General features: G+C 41.2%; 1 protein-coding gene across 1 annotated transcript in view; it reads right to left on the reverse strand.

The window, feature by feature from the left end:
- The window catches only part of ctnna2 (catenin (cadherin-associated protein), alpha 2), a 382,835-nt gene that overhangs the window by 317,243 nt on the left and 40,884 nt on the right, over positions 1–24,708 (reverse strand). Inside the window, exons 3-6 of the mRNA XM_034079805.2 lie at positions 10,344–10,539; positions 6,719–6,885; positions 5,228–5,347; positions 3,382–3,648 (exon numbers count right to left, since the gene is read on the reverse strand). Of these exons, the coding sequence (XP_033935696.1) occupies positions 3,382–3,648; positions 5,228–5,347; positions 6,719–6,885; positions 10,344–10,539 (750 nt within the window). The remainder of the gene's footprint in view (positions 1–3,381; positions 3,649–5,227; positions 5,348–6,718; positions 6,886–10,343; positions 10,540–24,708) is intronic.

A 24,708-nucleotide genomic window follows, 5' to 3' on the forward strand; every position in this document is an offset into this window, starting at 1 on the left:
TAACAGAAGATATCTGTGCCTTCAGGCTTGATCGCCGTTCAAATGACAGCGTAGGTTTCCCCAAAAGTGGGTGGGGCTGTAAAGTGACGTAGATTTTACTCTCATCTATTATTCAAAACCATTCTATTTATTTATTCTGAGTGTTCTTGCTTTTCTCTTTGGAAGTCATCACATAACGGCATTGTAATACACCGTTCGGCTGCATTACATATTACACATCTGCCGTAGTTCTTTATTTATAGAGCCCTGATGAGAAGACCTTTAGACAAACTTGAAGAACTGCCGCCAACACTGAATATGCGACGTGGATCATAAATATATCAACAATTAAACAACATCTTGCATTTATTTTCACAAAATACGTCTCCTTGCAGTATCAATAGTAATTCAGCTGACTTTTATATTTGATCCAATTGGTAGATAGGTTATATTTACACCATAACGGTGCACAGCTGATAGAAAAGGACTTGTAGTTTTTAAAGATATTTCTGATTTTCTTTGAATATAAGAATGTAAATACTGAGTTGAGAGAATAGTCAGGGGTTTTGGGTGATGGGAGACACATCTATGGAATCACAATTTCAATAGCTTACCATTAAATGACGGATATGCCTTTCTGTCTGTGATGTTTTACAAATCAGATATTAATGTGTAGAAAAACATGAGAAATAGTATAGCAATATCCTGTAGAATTATGTAAAAACATGAATAAAACTACACATCTTCAGATGTTATACATACATAAGTGTCCTACACTAATAATACAAAGTTGTTATTAGTATGCTTTGTGTACCTTGTGTGCAACGCCTAGTGGTTAAAGCACGTTATTGAATTATTTTTGTTGAATAATGTTATTTTTTTTGAATAATGTTATTTGATGAAAAAAATATTAAGAGTACATACTTTCAGGGGAAAGTAGAAGGTCAATGATATAAATATAGAATATAAAAAATCAAGAAGATACTGTAAGTGATCTCTACAATAAAACAGTTTAGTGCAGGATGTAGCCTACACATATATTAATATGAGGATCTGCAAAACAGACAAACTAATTAACCTTTATTAACATATTAAAGAATACTTTAGGTTAAGGTCTTCTTTCAAATAAGAAAAAAGCTTTGGGGTATCTACCTACAGATACATATTAAGCCTGACAAAGTACTTAACATATAATGTATTGCTTTCCTGCAATGTTAACTATGTTGAAGCACTTATTTGAACTGATATTATACACATTAATTATACTCTTATGTATGTAGATAGAATAAGAAATGTGCAAAATATGACAGTTTAATGGTGGAGGTACACACATATTGATAGATGTCTTGTAATACACTGTTGAGGAACCTGTGACCAAAGCTTTTCATTAATTGTATAACTACGCCGTAGTTGTGTATATGATATGTCAATAAACCTTTTAAAATCTTGAAATCTTGAAAGGGATGTGCAAAATAGCAATTATATACAGTTAATCAACTATTAGTAGAGAATAACGAGTAATTAATATACTTTATAGAGATCTGCAGATACATGTTTAGTCTTCTCAAGCACCAACTATCAAATATCTCTCCTGATTGTTGGCACTTGACAATCACCTTCCCTGAATTTTATTCAGGTGTAACTAAAGTCTGCTTTAAGGGTTGTTTATATTTCACATAATTAATCAGAATCTGCAAATTAACTAAAATAAGTGTAGTGGAGTAAAAATACCAGGTTAACCTCTGAATTGTAGTGGAGTAGAATTACAAAGTAACAATGAGCTGTCATGTGGGTATATATTAATGCTGCCCATTATGGACACAAGCGATGTTCACCCATTTAGTAATTACATGTTTTAAATTTGTACACACCAATTTGTTTCCTATCGCCTAAACTTCCAGGGCTGTACACAGTTTAATACTGGCAACCTCTAATTTTGGGAAAAACGAAAACGTCTTTTAAAACTACAATTCCCAGTAGAGACGTGCCATAGAGAACATGTTGCGAAACACAATAGCCAGCATGTGTAGTTCTGGGGGGGCGTTCAAGTCCAGTTTTTAATAGTCTGGCGTGGTTTCGTTCCATTTCAAAGCGCTTTGACGCTCGGCGTAACCTTGGCGTACTGCCACTCCAACATCCAATCCCAGAGCTTGAAGATTAATCACGGGGTTTGTCAACGGGACTGTAGTCCCAAACGATATGTGGATTATGGGTAGTGTAGTGTCTTCGGCCATTCTAAACTGAAATGTTTTTCGGATATCATATCGCATTAACAACACCACATCTGGCGTCAGAGATCTTCTGTTACTGTCCTTTCTTCTTAGAGGAAGTAAAGAAACACGTAACTCTGGATTTGTTTTAATGTTTGAGGTGCAATAAACGACACAGCAGCTTTTTGGCATGTTAAAACTATTATTTTCTGCCTCCCTCATGAGAGTAACAGCTGGAGAAATTACAGCCTCGCCTACTGATTTCAAATGTGTGCTCTAAACTGATATTTATAAATGACTATTATCATTATTATAAGCAAGACAATAAATGGCAAAGATATGTAGAAAATAAACGTATTTGAGATACGTTCATAACGAACGTAACGTGGGAGAAAATAAGTTTCTAGCTAAACGTAATTGAGAATGCAGTTTAGTTCTGTGGGAACGTAATTTTTAGGAGACAGGGTTGGAAAAAAGGCCTGAGTAGGGTTAGGGTTATCTCTGAAAATGTTTGTGTTTCTGATATAAAACGTGAGCAGGAAGAAGTACATTATTGTATCCTAAATAAATTATGTTGTGTTGAATGGCATCTTAAAAGCAAAGATGCAGCATCTATTTATAGATGCTCTGAACATCTACATGTTTAGGCAAACACAAATTGGCTCTCATCAAGCATCAGAGAGTGAATGGCAAAAAAAATCACAGCACTGTTTTGACACTGAAACACGTTTTCCTTAACCTGAGAGTGCTCCTGGTTTTCTATTTTACAAGACTCTTTTGCAATCACAACACATTTTAAAGAGGGTGTTTGAAATGAAAAAAGACCTGGGCTTCAGATCCTGATCCCAAACCCATCTTAAAGTCCTGACCTATACATACATAATTGTCCAAACAGCAAAAAAGCTAACAGACTTAAACATATTAAAGGAAAGATTGTTCACCATCAATTTATAACCACTAGATGGCAGCAGCAACACATGTTTATGGAGAGCGATATTGTGTGTGTGTGTGTGTGTGCGTGCGTGTGTGTGCGTGAGAGGAAGAAAGGAAAAGTGTGTGTTGCTTAGTGTTAGATAAACAGTTCCTTAAATAATGACCTTAAAGAGCTAATGAATATGCTTTCAGAGACTGAACATACAATATCTGTGCTAAATGTAGTACTTAAAGAAGAAATGCATGCTTGCTGACTTACATCAAACTCATTGAGGGCAGCAGCCAGCTCTCCAATGCCGGCATGGCCGTGCTTCTCATCAGTGGGCGAGTTGGCCTGAGCAGCGCTGGAAATGCCTCCGATGGCCTCCTGAACCTGCTTGAACACGTAGTCTCGGTTGGCACGTGTGGCTGCCACATCTGGGTGGCGCAGGAAGGCCTGAGAGGCCGTGTACAGCATGGTGGCATTCTTCTTAAGGGCCCCACGGGCAGCGGCCATCTCATCTCGACACTGGGGGTCTTTCAGCTCCTGAGAAGGTGATAAATGTTCTCACGTAAGCAATAATCACCATTTTGTTTCAGTGTTAAAAGAACAGATTGCATATTAAAAATTAAAAAAATTAAATAATTAAAAGGCGGCTCAGTCTGTAGGCACTTGGTCTTGGAACCGAAGGGTCGCCGGTTCACGTCCCGATCGGCCAAAGAAAGAAAAATATTGAGTGGTAACTGGAGAGGTGCCAGTTCACCTCCAAGGTCACTGCCGAGGTGCCATTGAGCAAGGCACCTAACCTTGAAACTGCTCCCTTGGCACCGGATACCTGGCAGCTTCTCTGCTCTGCCACTTCTCCTATCTGCATGTGGTTGTGTGTGTGAATATGTATATCCTCTGTGTGTGTGCTTGTATATCCTCCCCTGTGTGTGTAATGTGTGACACAACAGAGTGGGGAAAGACATTTCATAAAGTATGTCTTCTTCTTCTTAACAAAATATTAAAGATCCTACACAATATATGTGAGTGTTAGAACACTGCATCAAACAAGTGGCCTCATTAACTCACAACAGTGCCAAACAGAGAATAAACTGATCTCAGTTCAAGATATTTCCTGTCAAAATAATGCGTTTGTGTCCAATCTGATGAACTGGTGTTGTTCCAACCATACAATGTTTGTGCAGCGTCAGCAGATCAGTGACCCTGCAGCTGGATGGGATTCAGCGCAGTGCTTTGCTCAGGGACAGTTCAGCGGGGTGGATACGTGCCAACATGACACTTGAAGGCAGACATCTCCTCAGAGCTTTTCGTCACACTGGGGGCATGTAAGACATTCTAACACTTTCATGTCTTATCCTCCTGGGTGAAGTAAGCACAGCTGTTCATACAGTAGGCTGCTGATTTAGAGGAATTTCATTTCAATGCTACTGAAAAACATTATTTTCCATGACTTCATGTAGATTTTAAGGTTAACTGCACAACCTCATAAACAACCTCATAAACAGTACTAATCACTAATATTCTAAAATGATCCAAATAATACTTTGTGTTGCTTATCAGCGATATACCATAAATGATCAATGTTTATATGAAATAAGCCGCTTTAAATGTGTTTTAACTACGAGCGCTGATTACAGTACTCCAAAACTACTAGTTCAATAATGGATTGAAGATACAGGTATAAGATTAATTCGTCTGCTCTATTAACCACATTTGAATTTGAATCGTTTAATCAAATTATAGTGGCAGTGTGTCTGTTTATGAAAACTAACCCAAGTACGGATAATGCAAAGCAGATAGAAATGCACGTTATTATATGATATGCATATGTTGTTTGCATTTGACACCAAATAACACTTGCAAGTCAATCAGATGTATTTTGTTCGTATATATTCTGTAGAAGTCTGATAACGGCTATATTTAAATCAACACACTCACTTGGTTTGAGTTTGAGACATCAGCACGACTTACAAATGTTAGGGAATCACCAAGATGTGAGAAGACAGACTACAGAGACGTGTAAAAAGTATTAAAAGTGTTCTGCTACGAGAACTCCCTGTACCCCAAAGTGACACACAAGTTGTGTTTTACTTTTTCTTTTAAAGGGGCTTCAAGTTACCTGCTGTCTCCGGGCTGCCACATAGTTAAGCTTCACCATCTCCTTCCCAAACTCCTTGAAGCGGTTGGCCAGGTCCTGCTCATTGGTTGCATTCTTAACCCCCTCCAGGGCCTCCTCCACCTGTAACACGTACATATAAATACAGACTCTCCAAAAAACGATTCCGATGCATCTGAAAACTAGCATGCGTTGTACTATATAGTTTACTCCAGTAATAAACCTGAAGCCATGATTGTTACAACATACATTAAGGTAAAACAATAATAGAAAGCTGTGTAAATGCAGCCGGGTTTTTAAAACACTATAATCGTTAAGTTGTGCAGTTTTAATGTGTTTCACTTCAGCTATCTCCTTTCCTTTTGCAGTTACTTTCTGATTCTAAACTCATTTCAATCCCTAATGAAAGTGGCACACCAGATGTAATGGGAAAGAGAGAAGAGAGAGGGATAACTTTTCAGTGGCCTTTGATGGCAGGGCTTATACTGGCTCAAGTTAAGCTCCTCCGTGGGCCTCGAGAATTTGAGAGCGTATGTGTTTGTGAGAGAGGGACAAAGTGAGAATGAAAGTGCGTGCAGGCCGGGGTTTGTTTCAGATTATACCACTTGCTTATCGTTCTTTCCACCCTGCATTAACTTATTTCTCAAAGCCGGACATTTTCACTATAAAGGACTAAAAAACTCAGTGAGTGAGTGGGATGGATATGTGTAGTTAATCACACCAGGACACTATGGTGTGAAATTCATACAGTACAGTCAGATGTGTGTTCCCAGGATACTCCTATATGCCTAATCTATATGTGTTACGATTGGGTGAAGCAGGTAGGACTCAAATGCAGAATTTAACGAAAAGCGAGCTTTATTAAATAATAAAAGCTGTGGCAAAAAAGGCAGTATCCAAAATATCCAAAACAAACGATCAGCACAAGGAACACAGACCGTGGAATAACATGGAGGGGAAACAATGAACCGACATGGAACACAGGGGAAGACTAGACTAAATACACAGAAGGGTAATCACAGGACTAGACACAGCTGGGCAGGGGAGGGAGAAACACAAGGGCAACAGGTGAACACAATCAGACACACCAGGGAAACTAACGACAGGGAGGAATGAACAGACTTACAAAACCCATAACCAGACAGACAACACTAAAACCGTGACATAAACCTGGGAGTGTGACAAAATGCTAATGTGTGCAGAGGTTGTGATAAAAGCATACATTGTCTATGTGGACTGCACAACACCACAAAGCCCCTTCTTTCAAATCTGACCTTACTAGTTCAGTAAAACACTTTGCATTCAAGTCTTCTTCATACAATCACAACAAAGATTGGGGAGTGTGTCATTTCTAGCATAATATATATATATATGTTTAATCAAGTATTCTGACTACTCAACCACAACACCATAAGGGACAATATGCTAGCTTAACAAAAGTTATTTTGCAAAATAACATAATGTCATTCAAAATAAGGTGATGATCGCCCTTACAATTTTCAGGTGGGCCAGCAGCCTCATGACATCCGCCATGTCAGCGAGGATGAGCAGGCGGGTGACAGCAGAGAGCAGGGCGCGGGCGGCCCTCACCATAGTGCCACGCTTCACAGAGGAACACGGGTCGTCAGCAAACTCTGACGAGGCAATACGCATCGCCTCTCCTGCAAGAGGAAAGGGAGACAACCGTCAGTGGAAGAGTGACATTATATGTTGCCTTAGAGTAGACAGTACATTTGTATGTGTGCGAGTAGGTTTATTTGAGTGTGCAACCTGCATACAACTTATTTGTACTCATCTCCAGTTGAAGACGTTTTTTTAATGTGTCTCTGGAGTGTATATAACCAATTAAAGGCCCACCGCTTACTTCCTTAATCTAATTCAGAGCTCATAAAACTGTTTTTTGTTAGAAAATATAGATCAGAAAGTGGCTTTCCCGAGTTTGCGCAAGCCCACACAACCACAAAAATCAATGAGCTTGTAACTTACAGAATCATTATGACTGGAGAGTGTATACTGTGTTGCAGAGAGGTTTAGTAATGACTTTCCTTTAACCATTTCACCTCAAATAATATATTCATGTCTCCATGTCCAAAAGGGACCAACGACATTGACCTTTTTAATATGTATTATCAGTAACTTTGATGCTTGCATACAACCGGCCATCTGTGAGAGAATATGGTAATGACACTTAAAGGTTTTCCTGCTGGGTCAGCAGCAAAGTGGCAGTGGGTCAATGGTTGGCCCTCAAAAATAAAACACACTACATAACCCTTCTCCAGTACACCATGGTTTATTCAACACAATGTGTCTTGTCTTTATCAGAGATGTACTGTGTGAAAAGGGACAGAAACAGACACCTAATCAGATCATTAAAACATCAACCTGACACACCCTGATAACACACATACACATGGCAGGTTATTAAACAGACTTTGCTGGTAGTCCCACAGTGATGAGCTGGCGAGATATTGAATACAAAGGGTGTGATAAATGAACGCCTCTTTGATCTAAATTCAGCATCTATAATGTAATCATGACAAGTTGAAGTGTTTTGGGATGATGTTGAAGACGTTTTTTAATGCATGAACACATTTCTTACTACAAAAATCATGCTCAATCTTTCCCGGGAACTCTGTCCGTTTCCAAAGTTTATTTTCTGTGCATGACATGTTTAATGGTGTTCTACAATTGATTTCCCAATGACCTTTACTAGGCTGATGGTGCCATTCGGGGACATCTCTATCTGCTGCTGAAGGAGATATTCTGTTAAAGTCTGCCATATGTCGAGCTTCATAGATGTAATGATATGACTAAAATGGTGTTCCCTGACATGTACAGTAATTATATCGTACCTAGCTTAAGAGTGTGTAAAGAGAGAATATAGAGAGAGTCCCATCAGCAGCCCACTTCTGTGGAGAAGAGCTTTTCAGTTTGCCCATATGTTCATAATGGCAGTTAAAGGTTAAGAGATATGGAGTATTCATGTTCATTGTCAAGTTTAGTGTTGGTCAAAGTAAAGTTTTTTCCAAGTATGGGGTTTTATTCATTGCTTTATTCAAAGGGAAGCTTCCTGCCATCGATGTGCAGTGTAATTATTCATGAGTGCAGTGTAATTATTCAATATTGCACTAATGTACATTCCCAAAGATATTGAAGTGACTGTTATTTTGTATATATTGATTGTTGCGTTTTTTTATCTTAATGTGTATAAATGTGTCGATTGATTGTGTATAGGATATAAATATGTTATACATATTTTTATTTTCGGGATTGGGGGAAGCGGTATTTTGATTTCTCTGTCTGTACACACAAACTGAAAGATTGACAATAAAGTTGACCTTGACATACAAACACAAGTGCAAAAAAGTGCCACGTTCAAAACATGGCTTTAAGATATAACATACATTTCCTATATGAACTTTTTTAAACACAGCCTACATTAGGCTTTGGATCTCATGCCAAACAGGTGGAAAGATTGATATTTTCCTTTTTTGAGTCAGCTGCGGTGATGACCTGTATGGCAACAGTCTATTTCACGCCTGAAAAGAGCAACGCATTCAAGTCAGTGTTCAACAGCATCGGCGGCCAAGTGGAGCTGACAGTGCAGGATGAGGAATACGGCAACAACACAACACACCGTATGCTGAGCTCCATTTGCTCTTTTTGCTGATGAAGCTATTCAACAGGGATTCCAATTCCATTCTGGGGACAAACATCTGATTCACATAAAGGCTACCTGACTTGCACTCAGCACAGAAAATAAACTTTGGAAACGGACAGAGCTCCCGGGAAAGATTGAGCATGCTTTTTTAAGTAAGAGATGTGTTCATGCAGAAGTTTTAGTGTTAACCAAATCTTCCCCCAAATCTCTTTTTTGTGTCCATATATACGCCGGGATCCTGAGTCGAGGCTAATCCTGTTGCTGTGGTCGTGTGTCCTGGATCCTCTATCCTGAGTACTGGATCTGAGTCCTGGACTTCGAGTCGTGGCTGAACCTGTCTCTGCGATCCTGCCTGACTCTCATCATACTACTTCACTGATGGCTCCCACAAGATTGCTGACATCCTCGTGGATTCATCTTCTTATTATAGACACATGCATTTCCAAACATTTGGTCTTTCCAAACATTTGGTCTACCGATGTATTATCTTTTCAATTTACACACGGCATTCTGGGCTTCTATAATGTCATAAAATTCAGCAAGGCACATCACATCACAGACAGTCTAAGCTTTAACGATGCATGACTTTAGGGTAAATAACTCCATAATTAGGTTCATTACATTCATGAATGTTCATGCACCAAGTATAGCCCGAAACTAATGGGTACTAAGCCGTTATTTTTAATGGCTTAAAAGGCTACAACTGTCCAAAAAACACAACTTTAGACATGTGACTTGTTCTTCTTAACACTGAGCACTTAAAACGTACTCCGACATTACAATTTCCAGAGCAATTACTCTCCCTGCCTAGCCTTTAATGCTAGAGAAAACATTGGCACTGCAGTCCTCTCACAGAAAATGTTGCCAGCAATATTAATCATTTCCGCTGAGTTGAGATCCACTTAACCATCTGTACAATCTGCACGATTTCATGTTCAGTATGTTCCACATTGGTACATTCAGTATGGCTGTATTAGTGAGTAACGTATCACAAAGGTGTTATTGTGTTTTAGTCTGCCCTATAAACCTCATATATCACAGATTGTTCACATTATGTGACCTTTGTTTAATAAAAAAGGTATGTTCACACAGTAATAGACATTTTGAAAATATATTTTTTTAGAGACAGGTGTCAGATGTTTTTAGTAAGTACATCAAGTTACTAATTTAGGCTGAGTTGTTTGAGTGCTGACATTCAAGTAAATAAAACCAAATGTAAAAGATATACTTTTTTTTCTATTATTTTCAGATCTTTAATAGTGTGTATTTTCAAAAGTTTCCAGAAAACATTAAAAAAGTTAGACAGTCAGACAAAACACTTTGGATATGGTAACAGAAGGACCTTAAAAGAGACTAAGCTCAAGTAGGAAACCTTACTGATGATAGATGCTGCTTTAGAAAGATACAACAGCTGTAAAACAACAAACATTGCTCTACAAGAACATCCAACAAACTCACCTTGCTTACGGACATCCTCCACAGCAGAAATGAGCTCTTCCTTGAGGTCATGGCTGTCTTTGGCAATCTGCTCACCCTTTTCTAAAAAGTTCTGGGTAGCCTGCTCGACAGACACTGCCAGGACGTGGGCCTTCTTGGAGCGGCCCTTCTTCTTACTGGATGGCCCTTTGCTGCTGGTGTTAACCAGGGTAGTCACCTGGGAGAGAGGACAGGTCAGTACAGATGGTTGAGTAACAATCACAATATATAAAACAAAATAAACAGTGAAATATTGCGGCTTTTTGCATTTTCAATGGGACAGTGTTATCCTGGCATTGGAGGTTATGGCACTTTGTAGAGATCAGCGACTGACAATTATAATAAAGAACAGAGTTAGGATTGAACAGTTATAGGTATATTTTTGAAATGCGTTTATGACATAGCGTTTATTCTTATGTGAGAAAATCATAGTAAATGAATAAAGCAGCATTATTATTTAATATAATAATTTATTTTTGATGAATCGTATTTAAATCTCGATTTAAATGACCAACTGTACAAAACGATGTCATGCTCCTGTTTTTTCGTTATCAGAAAAACTACTTGGGAATATATGTTTTCCTGTTGGTTTTGTGAATGCATAGGGAAACATCTTTGAAAACAATTATTCATGACTTTATAACGAGTGCTTCCATGATTATAATGAGGCAATTCATTATGAATGCTACAGTGACAGAAATGACATTTCAATTACGAGCATTGCCTCATCTTAGACAGGACTGAATGGTAATATCCCTCTGCTTAAGTACAGTAGGAGTGCTGTAATGTACAGTCGTTTCATGAAGATGTCAGTCTCACCCCACGAAAAACGTAACTGAAATTAGCCTCGGGCGACTCGTCCTTTGATCTCAGCTCTTTTGAATAGGCTACACTACACAGAATCAATAATATGATGTGTTACTGTATCCTGCCAAATGAGCCCTTGATCTAATTGCATTTGTACAGTAAGCATTAGCAGGGTTATGTTGTTTTGTAAAAAAATGTAATAAGATACTTGCCATTAAGAAAGCATCGAGAAGCTGTTAGGTATTGGACTATTCAACTATTGATTTTCTTTTACACAGCAGACAGTCAATCAAGTTAATAATGACATACAGGGACATTATGTATAATGCAAACACCATATGTTGGTTCATGTTATTGATGATCTTAGGGTCACTTGAAAAAAGGCCCATTTTGGACAAGGACTCATGAAAGTGCCATTACCATCTCAGGGTGTATGCAGGAATCCTGAAGTCAAATGTAATACCTTTTAAGACCCTTTCCATACATGTTAAGACCTCATAGCCACTTTGAGTTCTAACCAGTTACATTGGCGACGCACTTTACCACACATTTACTATATACAATATTGATTGTCTTTCCTCCTTATCTTCTAACCATTTGGACGCAAACGTGCATTTCCCCATAACGATGATGTTGTTTAACAACCGGCGTAAACGGACCTTCGTGCGCTATCAAGCAGTGAGCATGTGATGTCCTGTTCAGATGACGTCAAATCCAACGGGATGCCATAAATAAACTACACAGAATCACACTACACACCTACGCATTGATTACATTCAGGATAACTGTAGAATACAACCTCTTTGGACAATTTATATACTTATTGAAAACAAGCTACAAAATGTAATACCTTGGAAAATGACGTTTAATACTTTTTAATAGCCTTAATTTTCGCTAAATTGATTTATCAACTTTTAATACTTTGTAAGACCCCGCGGACACCCTGCATCAAAGCAAATGTATCACCTTCTCTGAAACAGAAAATCTTACTTATAATAAACTCTCAGGAGGCCATGAAACCAATCACTGCTGCATGTCAATGATTCACAAAGGGGTGGAGATATTCCAATTATTGTATGCTGAACACAATATGTCAGTCTAAGGCCACGGAGGAAGCACATGGACAGGATTGCTCATTACACACTCACACAGATTTTGCTGTAGGAGTATCAGTCTGACAGTAGCCGCACTTACACAATGGGGTGATATGATTAGAATGTATCAGAGAATTCCAAGAAAGCCCCTAAAAGCAAAGTTATGTCCTGTCTAGGCTGTATTACTTAAGGGCTTCTAGACTGGAATAAACACTTCAATGATGTATGTCCTCGCTCAGGATGGATCCAGGAATAGTAGGGCTGATAATAACACTGAGTTACCCAAGTATTTTTGCACTAAAACATAGGCCCAATTCATCATTTACAACATTTTTGATTTGTTGGTTCTGTATTAAAAGCCACACTGACAACTAACTTTGATACATCTGTCTACCATCAGCTCGTCCGCTCAACTTCACCACACACAGTTGAACGAAAGCTCATTATGAAGTGTAATGGTGTGTTCATTTCAATCTAAGTTTGTTGAATCAATAGCTCATCATTATATTTACACATGAAAGCACACACAAACCTGTGCGCACAACCACCCGACACCTCACACACAGACACGCGATGTGCTGGGTGCCCACATGAAAGAGTGGCTTCATCACCGCCGACAAAAACAGAAACAAACAAACTTCCTATTATTTCAACTTCTCACTCACAAACCGCATTGCGAAGTCTTGAGATTGTTTATCAGCAAGTGAATCAACAGTAGATGTGTCCAAGTTCATTTGATAGCAGGTGCAGAAAGTGATTTTCACCTGTGCAGGTCCCCAATTACAACACTATAATAGCCTGTTCTATACGTCTGATTGTAGCACCATCGTATTATAATCCTAAACCAAAAGGTTATAACATTACATAATATTACTTTACATGGGGGAACCCCAGATCAAGACAGCTGTTCAACAGTTAGGCCACTTATCAAAGTCACTATGCTAGTTTTTTAACAGCTTAATGATATGGTAATAGTTATTAGCACTGTTTTTAACACACATGGCTGAAAAAACATCTTAAGTTATCAACACAAAATTAAGTGCCAATACAAACTAACAAATCTCACCATGGGCTATTTCATCTCAACATGGTGTTTTATTTTAATAATAAGATATATTTTTTAACTCAGGGATAAAGTCATAGTGTAGTTTTCCATAGTGCTGAATAGCAGTGGCAGTGAAAGGGAACAAAGGCCCTTAACATTAAACACAGTTTTTCACCGTACTACCCTGCTGAAAGTAGATTATTTGTGCGCAGAATAGCTTAAATACAATGAGGAAATGGTCAATATAATGTTTACTCTTGTCTGGTTGGATGTGTAGTATGTTTTCATCAATGATCCACGTTGTGTTTCTTGAAGTCTCATTGAGGTTCATTGTTTAGAAGTGGAGACTGGGATCTGACTTCATTGCAGTGTTAATGAAAACATAATTCAATGTGTTTGGGACTGTGCGTGGTGGCACTATAATCATGTGGAAATAGTGTTTGCAATGCACTCGGTCCTTTAAAAAAGGCATTATATATTTTGTAGCTGTTTTTCAATCAAGCAGAGCAATAATCGGGCCTAATGACATCCATAAATTGGCTGCTCATACCATTACACAGTATATTCACCGCCAACAGCTGGCAACTCACACAGTGGGTGAGAGGCAGCACTGTAAATATGGCTGCTGGAAGAAGGATGACAGATAAGTCCTTTCATCACTTCATGTAATTTCATACTATTTTCAATTGCTAAATATTAAAGTATCTTCATCCATTATAGTTTTTCACCAGATTCCAGAGATTATTTAATATGTGACTATTTTTAATTATATTATAATTTCAAAACAAAAAAGGGATAAAATGTATGCTTTTTAGAACTTAAAAAAGGAAAAACAGACACATCTTTATTGCCATGTTGTATTGCCTACAGTTAGGTTAGTTATCATTGTTGATAATCTGAGAGAACATTGTTTTTGTTCGAGCAACCTACTGTAAAAGGGACATATATTTTGCTCAAAACAAGCTGTTATTTAACTTTTGCATACGTTTTATATCCTACATTTGGGTTGTTTTTGTGAGTTGATGTTGTCAATTTGGAAAGGCAAGTTTTTTATACGATTAATCGTATAAATAATCGACAGATTAATCGATTATCAGAATAGTTGTTAGTTGCAGCCCTAGTTCATTATATACCTTAAGGAACTCAAATTTCTCTTGGTGTAGTGGTTTTGCAGATATACAGTAATTACTTTTAATAATGTCACAGAAGTAAGAGGAATTGTTGAAAATAATAAAGAAACTGTGTATACTCTATATGTTGCAGTGTCTACTTTCTTCAGATATGTTTGCTGGAAGATAATACGCCAAGAGTATGCTTTAGATGTATCTCTTATCCTGGCTGAACCCGACCTTTATGTCTAAGTCATGCCTTGAGCAGCTCTTCAATATAACAGAGGATCAGAATACCGAGTGATGGGTATGACTCTGCATGATTCATCTGCACTTCAAATGCTCATTTATTCATTAACACAGAGCTGTGGAATACACAAAGAGAAGGTTACTGCATGTGTCAGGCAGCCTTCTGAAGGGAATGGCTCAGTAAAGTCAAGGAAGTTGGCATGCTGTTCTGCAACAGTGACTTACAAAAAAAAAAAGTATATTTAATTATGCCCGCAATAACCTCACATCATGCACTGAGGCTGATTTCATGTATCTACCTATACCGATCAAACTGTGCTATTTCTATTATATGTTGCTGGGTCTGCATGCAGAGTCGTAGCTGCATGCTGTCAACAAGACAGAGGAAACAGCTGCAAACGTATCAAAACATGTGCATTATAGGCCTTTGTCAGAGCAGACAGCTTGGGTTTGCAGGAAATGCATGAGTCCCTAATAAAATTAACAATGGCTCTGTTCTGTTTAAGTGTCCCAATAAGCCAGGGGTAGGCAAGTAAGTTTGGCCGTGGGCCAATTTTTTGCTGAGCCGCAAAATGGCAGGCCAGAATATAATCAAAGCCTAATTCAAGGAATTGATTTTGGTAAGAGGGCGCAGCGCCCCTGTTCCCCGGTTCAGAAAAAAATTCTGATATCGCTGATGACCCTCCCCATCAACACTCTGATGCGCAGTCAGATCCGCTGATTGGTTCACTGATGATATAGGAGCCCAATCCAGAGCCTCTGGCTAGACCCGCCCAAAGGGAGGCTCGTCCTCTCTAGCCCCATTTCAGTCCCAAAGCCAGGGCTATTATCTGTATTGTAACAGACTTATCTTTTAAATTGAAGTGTATTTATTGTTCTCTTCAAAGTTTATTTTTCTCTGAAATTTTAGGGAGGATGGTCCTCCCTTTCCTCAATGGACGAGCCTCCACTGAGTTATTAACTACTGTAGGTAGCAGTGTTATTTAACATTTTATTCTGATAAGTATTGTCAAGTTCTCTGGGTTTTTGGCATTTATTTGAGTGTTTGCACATTTGAGAGGCTTGAGGGGCAACAGAGGACGCATGGACAACTGGAATCCTTTTTCATTTTCTTTATTTAAACTTTTCAAGGACACATTAGGATTCTTTCAGGTTGAAAACCTTTAAAAAAAAAAACAAAGGACAAAATAAATCAATTACAGCATTTTTCTTTGCAATTTAATATATTATAACCTAAATTAATCAGTAACCAAGTATTTTACTCAAACTCAATGTATTTAATAATTAAATAAGTACTTTAATTGACCTGGTTCCCCCCAATATGCCATATGTGACCCACTCTATCGAAATCAGTCGAAAGTCGCAACGGCTCATTTCAAAATAAACGTGGATTTGCGTAAAAAACTAGTTCTCATTCATAACACTCCGTTCGATGTCTCACTATGGGATGCGCCTCATCGCGGAGCAAACAGAAGCATCAATCTCATTACGCCAATCCTGATTGGCTAGTGATCTTGATGTCAGCATCAGGGAATTCACCCCCTATAAGTAGCTTGCGCCACGACGCATGCGTCATTCAAACACCTCTTCTCGCTTCAGAGCACATCTCACAGTAGCCGGACAAGCTTAACGGTCCACAGACTGAACCCAAATATAACCATTTCGGTTGACGGGCGCTCGCCGGCTACTCCTTCTGCTTTGCAGGAAGACGGTAATACTAACGCCAGTTAGTATTGAAATCGACCTCACCCTTCTCTTCCCCGGAAAGTAAGGTAGGTCTGACACCTGTTGCTAGCTAGCTTCCCCTTACTACCGTCACCACGGTAGCGAGGACGCTTTTCTTTTTCTCTCTCACGGAGGAGAAAAGGATTAGAAGTATATTGACACACCAGTCAATATTCTTTGAGAACAAAGGACCCACACCGTCCCTTTTCTCCGGATTAAGGACGGGTTGGTAACACTTTTCTCTCAACGACGTACCCGTTACGAGCGGGTCCTCTCCACGCCACGAGGCGAACAAGATGGACGCCTTGTTGGAACAGGACTCCCTCATGTCCACTGATTCGCCGTTTGGCAATCAAGACACGGGGGCGTCCGCCGCAGAGACTGAGCCCCTCACTGTGTCGGTCTGGGGCTCACTAACAGCAGCAGCTGCGGAACCGGGATCCCACGCAGTGTCAGGCCGGGACCCGGTGGCGGCAAGAGACGCGGGAACGGAGCCCCACGCCTCACCAGACGGGAGCTCCCGGCGAGACCTCACCATGGTCTCGTCCGCGGAGGCTCGGCCTGCTCCGCATACTGCCGATGGAACTGCTGGTGGCAGCCCACCTCCTACCGAGGATGGGCCCGTCACCAAGCAGGAACCCCACGCTGCCAGCGAAGGTGGACCGTTTCCAGTCGACCATGACTGAATGGTCCTACAGAGCCGCAGCGTTGTCCGCCAGGGCTTTGAACGTTTCCTCACTGCTAACCGCATACCAAGTGGGCGCTGTAAAGGCACCACCGTCACACACATGCGCAGTGCCGGCTGGAGCCGTAAGGGCGCTGTGTCGGTGGGGATTGTCGAAATGGGGCACCACAGTGCTCAGACACTGGAGGGCCCCATAACACAACAAATAGAGACTCAGAGGGGAAGAGCCGTGACATCTCAGCTGGCTCTAAGGAGCATACAGCGGGAGATGCTCACGACATCTGCTTGGTTTCTCAAGACAGTTACACGGAGCTACAGACGTCAAGTCACCGTCACCCCCCTCGCTTCTCGGGCATTCTGCATTCGCAGGCCCGAGGAGAGTCAGCCCATATTCTGGAGAGAGAGATCCTCTCACTTCTAGAAAAGAGGGCTATATCTATTGTACCCGCCGAGCAGAGTCAGGGCGGCTTCTATTCCAAGTACTTCCTCATTCCCAAACGGGGAGGGAACGGAATTCGGCCAATACTTGATTTGAGGGCTCTGAACACATATCTAAAAAGATATAAGTTCAGAATGCTCACTCACACATCTCTGCTGCGGCTCGTGCGACAAGACGACTGGTTCACATCAGTCGACCTGAAAGATGCGTATTTTCACATCCCAGTATATTACCCACACAGGAAATATCTGAGATTCGCATTTCAGGGGATCTGTTATGAATACAGAGTACTCCCCTTCGGTCTGTCTCTCAGTCCAAGGGTGTTTGTACGATGTACGGAATCCGCGATAGCCCCGTTAAGACAATAGGGTACTCGCCTGGCGACCTACCTGGACGACTGACTGCTTCTCGCACAGTCGGAGCAGGAGGCTGTTACGCAGACAAATGTCCTCGTACCTATCAACCTGGGTTTCATAATAAACACAGAGAAGAGCATGTTGTGCCCAGCACAGACTGTACTCTTCCTGGGTTTACGCCTGAACTCGGTGCCCTTTACAGCTCGCTTGTCAGCGGAAAGAGTGAAAGCTTTCAGAGCTTGTCTCGCTCTTTTCCAGCTGCGCAAACATGTTCTCTTCAGATCATGCCTGCGGTTAATGGGGCTCATGGCGTCAGCCATCCTGGTCGTACGACTAGGACGCTTACACATGAGGGAGTTTCAGCGCCATGGCGCGCGGAGAGTAATGGTTACTGTGAAATGCGTAACGGCACTGCGCCACTGGCTGCACCCGACTTTTCTAGTACGGGGCGTGCCTATGGGTGCTGTCCTTTCACGGAAGGTGGTCACCACAGACGCATGTCTGACAGGTTGGGGAGGTATTTATGAAGGCCGTCCGGTGAGGGGTCTCTGGAGCAGAGACCTCCAGCGGGCGCACATAAATTACCTAGAGCTTTTAGCGGTGTTCCTCACCCTAAAACGCTTTCTGCCTTTTCTCAGAGGACACCATGTCCTCGTGAGGACAGACAATACGACTACAATATCGTATATAAACCGCCATGGGAGTTTGCGTTCTCTCCAGTTACACATGCTGGCACGCAAACTGATCTTATGGAGCAGCGGACGTCTCCTCTCTCTGAGAGCGACGCACGTACCGGGTGTGTTGAACCTCGGGGCTGACCTACTGCCCAGAGGTGCACCACTATACGCAGACTGGACTCTACATCCAAGGATTGTGAGCCAGCTGTGGGTGCGTTATGGTAGAGCCACGGTGGACCTGTTCGCATCAAAACAAAATGCTCAATGTCAGCTGTTCTTTTCAATGCGCGACTTAAACGCACCGTTAGGCGTGTACGCACTCGCACACGTTTGGCCTTCGGGCCTGTACGCGTTCCCACCCCTGGCTCTGATTCCCCAAACTCTGGCCAGAGTGAGGGAACAACGCCACACACTTATCCTGATAGCTCCGCACTGGCCCGCAATGTACGGGCTGGCGGAGATTTATCAGCTGCTGTGCGGGCAGCCATGGCAGCTCCCACTACGCAGGGACATACTGTCCCAGGCGGGGGGGGTGATCTTTCACCCACACCCAGAGCGATTGACCTTATGGGCCTGGCCCGTGAGTGGTACAACCTGAATACAGTGAGACTCCCTCATAGGGTGATAAACACTATTCAGAGTGCGAGAGATTCCTACACCAGGTCTCTCTAATATAGTGCTGTTACTGGTCCTGGCTTCCGCCAGGCGAGCCAGTAATGTTTTCATGCACTATCTGTACATATTTTTTCACACACTCGGTTCACCCCAGGGCAAACGAGAGTGTTGTTGAAGCCCAACCCTGTCCTTATACCAAGGTGGTTGGGTCATGTACCCCAATGGACATTGAGGCATTTCCTCCTCCGCTGGGTCCCTCCGGGGAACAGCCGGTTTTGCTGTGTCCAGTTCGTGCTTACGCACCTGTATGGACAGATCAGGGGTGCTTGTCATAATGACCAACTCCTGGTGTCCCGGGCTAACCCTTATAAGGGCAAGCCTGTTACTAAGCAACGGCTCTCCCACTGTTTTGTGGAAGCAATTGCTTTGGGGCCCATACGAGTCAGAGTTCGCAGGCACCCTCGGGTTCGCAAGCTCTTTCGACTCAGGGTCTGGCTGCATCCTGGGCTCTGTCCAGGATGTTTCCCATCCAGGACATTGGTGCAGCGGCGAGCTGGTCCTCGCCGCTCACTTTTGTCCGCCTCTTAACAGGCTGGGCGTTCTGCTCCCAGTGTGACTCAAGCAGTGCTGGGCACCTGGTTGAGTCAGAGCTCTACCTGTTAAGTTCTGGTTGGTTTGGTGATTTTCGAGATAAGCTCGTCTGGCAATACGGGAGCTACAATATCCCATAGTGAGCCATCGAACGGAGTGTTATGAATGAGAACTATAGGTTACTTACGTAACCCCAGTCTCAGAGTAATATGAAGTGAGATGTCTCACCAGACGGCCCTCCTTGCTACGGGGAAGCGAGAAGAGGTGCTTATTTTTTAATGACGCATGCGTCGTGGCGCAGGCTACTTATAGGGGGTGATTTCCCCTGATGTTGACGTCAAAGATCACCAGCCAATCAGGATTGGCGTAATGAGATTGATGCTTCCGTTTGCTCCGCGATGAGGCGCATCCCCATAGTGAGACATCTCACTTCATGTTACTCTGAACACTGGGGTTACGTAAGTAACCTATAGTTACTCAAGCAGCTCGCTAAACATTGGGCGGGGCTTCAGGTGATTATGCAGAGCTGCATGTCTCCGTCAGACTCAGCAGCTGATCTGATCTCTCTCTCTCTCTCTCGAGTCCGGTTATACTTCACTCGCGTTTATGTCCATATCGATCAGATCCAGCTCTCCTGATCGGCCTTTATAGAGAGCAACGATCAAACTATTAAGAGTGAATATCGGCCGATAATGACCGGCGGCCGATCAATCAGCGGCTTTTATGTTGTAAAAAAAAAATAGATCTCAAAGTAATATTTTATTAGTGATTCTCAAAATTACGGGCCAAATATTATTGCCGCCTGTTGCCGACCCATGCAATAAGCCATGACAGCGTGACAGTGAGTGAGCCAGCATGCACTACAACAGGATGTACTGTTCAAAGACAGACATGACAGTTGAAGTGATTTAGTACCAGCAAGCTAATTTAAGGCTGTGTATTCCTAGAAGCACGGACAGCAAACTCATTTAAAGGACCTATATAAACAGGCAGTTTGCACTGATTAGATGATGTGTGGGAATCCAATTTCCCTCTAAAAAGTGTCCTTAGAGGGACACACATTGCAGGCTGGAAAGGCAGCGTGTTTGTTTCAGGCTGAAGGACATTAGATTTGCAGTTCCTTAGACCCCAAAGATTTTTACTCGCCGAGACATCCAAGTTTAATCACTGTCACTTCCACAGAGAAACAGCATATGACAAAAAGTCTGTCTGTGTGGCTATTGGAAAATATTCAGCACTGACAGGCATCTCGTTCATAGTGGGCCAATCAAGCAAACACCTCAAGTAATAAATATAAAGGATAATAGAAAATCCCCGGTACACAGACACATTCGCAAACTTCAACACAACCATCCCTCTTGCCAACAAACAAGGATTCAACAACAATCCTTTATAGACGTTCCGCAACACAGGGTCACACAATGAAATGCAGTTGAAGCTTAATCCGAAAATGGTAAAGAAGAAATGACAAAACTAAATTGTAGTGCATTTTGGTGATGTATTTTTGTATATTCATCAGCAGGAATATAAACAGCAGCAATAAAACAAAGGTGAAGTCTCTGGTGGAAATATGTTAACATTCAAATGATGGTTTGATGGTTACATTTCTACCTCCTATCAACAGAGTCTGTTATTTTATTCACCGTCAAGTTCAACAGCTAAATCTGGGATGTTATGATTGAGTCCGAGACCTCTGGGTAAGTTGGTCTTATTTTATCCATCTTATTTGCTACAGCAGGATATCAGCAAGGAACAGGCTTGGTAGTGGAATATCCATATGTCCTAGTCTTTTTAGCTTAGTTTGTGCTTCAGGAATAAAGACAGAATTGCAACACTTAAAAAGGAAAATGAAGCAAAGTTCATGGGAGCTTCTGTATGATGCATCTTCATGTGCCACAGGAAGTTACTACTGTAAATAACATATATATCTCGAAACATACGAGTTTATAGCATCAAAGCAGAATTGTGAAATTGTGTAAAGATGTATATCCAGTGATCTGTATCACCTCAAACATATATGTTTTACTACAGGGCACATGTGGCCGTCCAACGATTCAAGGTTTAGTGTTCAAACTGTTCTCTCACATAGCCACAGGGCCTACCTTCGCAATGTGTAGTCAATTAATGTCATACAGATATGTTGTGCATGTCATGGCTTCAACACAAAACAGCCTGAATGTGTTGTTACCTATCCAAGTAATAAAAACAACCAGCCACACAGACTTATCAAAAGGATCCCTCAGGGAAGGAGGTAGAAATAAAATAAGTTTGCAAAAGGAAAGTAAGTGGACCACAGTAATGTTTGCCAAGTGCATCCAAATGTGGCCTAATACGGAACAAAACAAATGCAGTGTCTCCGCAATGCAGCTTTGCCCTTTTCGGCCAGCTGGTAATTGGCCCTGGGCCGGCCCAATTATCGTGGGTAATAGTAGCACTGCTTGCATTTTCATGCAAGACCACACTGGGGTTATTTCCATACAGCCACAAGTTATGATGTCATCTCTCAGGCCTATCTGCTAACATACAACAAGCTTTCCTATGTAGATATGGTCATATATATATATATATATATATATATGTGCTAGACTAATACATTTTAAGTCCTGTTGTCATCACCCAGCAATGTTTAAAGGTAAAAAGCAAAGGACAGTAGCTTTAAAAGACACATACTTAATGAGAGTGTACCTCAGCTCTATCGGCATGTGTGAAACGGTATGTGTTAATCAGAATCAGATCAGAATCAGAAACGGGTTTATTACCAGGTAGGTTCATGTGTACGAGGAATTTGACTAGGTGTATACATAAAAATAAGATTTAAAAAAGTAAACAGATAGCGAACTATATTAAGAACACCAATACAAATATAGTAAGATAGCAATAAAATAAGCAGTAATTTACATCGAAATAGAATGCAATAAATTATAGAATATAAAAACAGGTGGCGAGATAGGACTCAAAGCAGTGAGTCGTGGGAATGAGTGAACCGACATGTCTCTATTACTTAAGCCAATTCAGGGACGCCCCTCCCTACACGCAGATCCCGCAGACTGCGTGGGGGGCTTCATCTCGCGGAGGGGGCCTCATCTCGCGGAGGGGGCCTCATCTCGCGGAGGGGGGGCCTCATCTCGCGGAGGGGGAGCCTCATCTCGCGGAGAGGGAGCCTCATCTCGCGGAGGGGGCCTCAACTGAGCCGCAACAATGCGCTTATGCGGCTCAACTATGCGCTTATGCGGCGCAATTAGTGTAGGCACGGCACAGTTCCGCCGCTGTGAGGCTCCAATAGTAATAAACATAATAACATAATAATTGGTATTTAAAAATTATTTGGGCACTTTTCACCTACAGTACTGTGTGTACACAGACCTTTTTAGAACCAGCTCAGTGTGATAAACATAATAAATCAACATAGTAATGTGATGTATACTTTATTTAATGTCTGCTTATAATTTACTGTGAAAATTATGTTTCAATATAAATTCAATTATTACAATGATTGTTGATTACCTCTCTGATGATGATGAATAAGAAATCGAATGTGTGACTCATTCATTTGCAACACTACATGTGCCATGCTGTGCGTCATGGAATATATTTTGGTGAAATAGGGAGTCATATTCAACTGATTGTCGATTGTGTGTAATCATGCCTAACTATGGAAGTGGAATTCAGGAGCATGCATTTACACACAATCGTACATTATGTGCACTGCGGATTTATAAGTCTTGTGAAAAGAGTGCATTCATTTTCATGCATTTGATTGGAAGTTTGCCATTTTAAAGATTTTAATTAACATGATGTGGAAGCTGGGAGCATACAATACTGCAATTGCACAGTATAAATGTTAAAATGTACTGTTGCTATTAATGGTCAACATCAACAATTCAACAATTTTCAAGTGTCCCAAAGGTGTTTAAATTAACTTGTAGTTATTCCAGAAAAGTTTGCACAAAATAGCACTGAGCTCTCAGCACGAGTTCAGAGATGTTTAGGGATTAGGCTGACAGTCAACAAAAGCATTTAATCATTACAAACAAATAACAGCAAAATAACTACTGGCAGCTGAACAGATACAGCACTTGTCATGCTACCAACTACAAATGAATATGTCAGGGTTCATTTTGACATGGTAAATATAGCTGGAAACAGATGTAGACAGTGCAATACTGTGACTGTGGATCACAGGCAATTCCTGGGTCGGTTCTCTTCCCCTAGGAATTGTTGTGAATTATTGTGCAAGGAAGAAGACACAAACAAACAAACACACCCAGCAATGACCACAGACACACGGCTGTTTCTCAATGTCGAATAAAGCTGCTGCAGAGCCACTATGTAAAGTATACTACGTCATCGAGTGGCGCCGAATGCAGGGCATTTAAACAGTCCTTCGGCACCACTCAATGACGTAGTATACTTGAAATAGTGGCTCTGCAGCAGCTTTACTCGACATTGAGAAACGGCCACAGTCACACACAAAAACGGCAAGATCACAGATGCACTATGGGAACAAATAATAAAAAATGGCTGAGCAGACAAGAATATATTTGGACATGGTTCTCATGCGGATGTGTGATCATCTAGAAAATCTTATCCACACGGATTGGCTTGTATTTCCATTAGCAACATGTTGACAAATGTATCTGAGTACTTCAGTTATGTGTTGAACTTACTAAAGCACCCTGATGCTGCACACCATTCTTCAAAAATATCATGCAGATGGAGCTGAGCTGGGTCCACTTAGGTTGTGGCACCAGGTTGTTGTCAGGCCACGGTTTCCCGTCTCCAACCCAACCATTTCAAACTTTGTTATTTCTCACACTTTCATTAGCAGTGACACATTTGCTAGAAATAATCGATTTATCCCCAGCTTTTAAATCTTGCTCAAAAACGTGAGATGTAATACCGCATCTCAGGTATGGAAGGTTGCTGCTGATTTTGAAAGCAAATAATCAAGTTGG

The sequence above is a fragment of the Pseudochaenichthys georgianus genome, chromosome 1 (genome assembly GCF_902827115.2).
Source record: "Pseudochaenichthys georgianus chromosome 1, fPseGeo1.2, whole genome shotgun sequence".
Classification (NCBI taxonomy): domain Eukaryota; kingdom Metazoa; phylum Chordata; class Actinopteri; order Perciformes; family Channichthyidae; genus Pseudochaenichthys; species Pseudochaenichthys georgianus.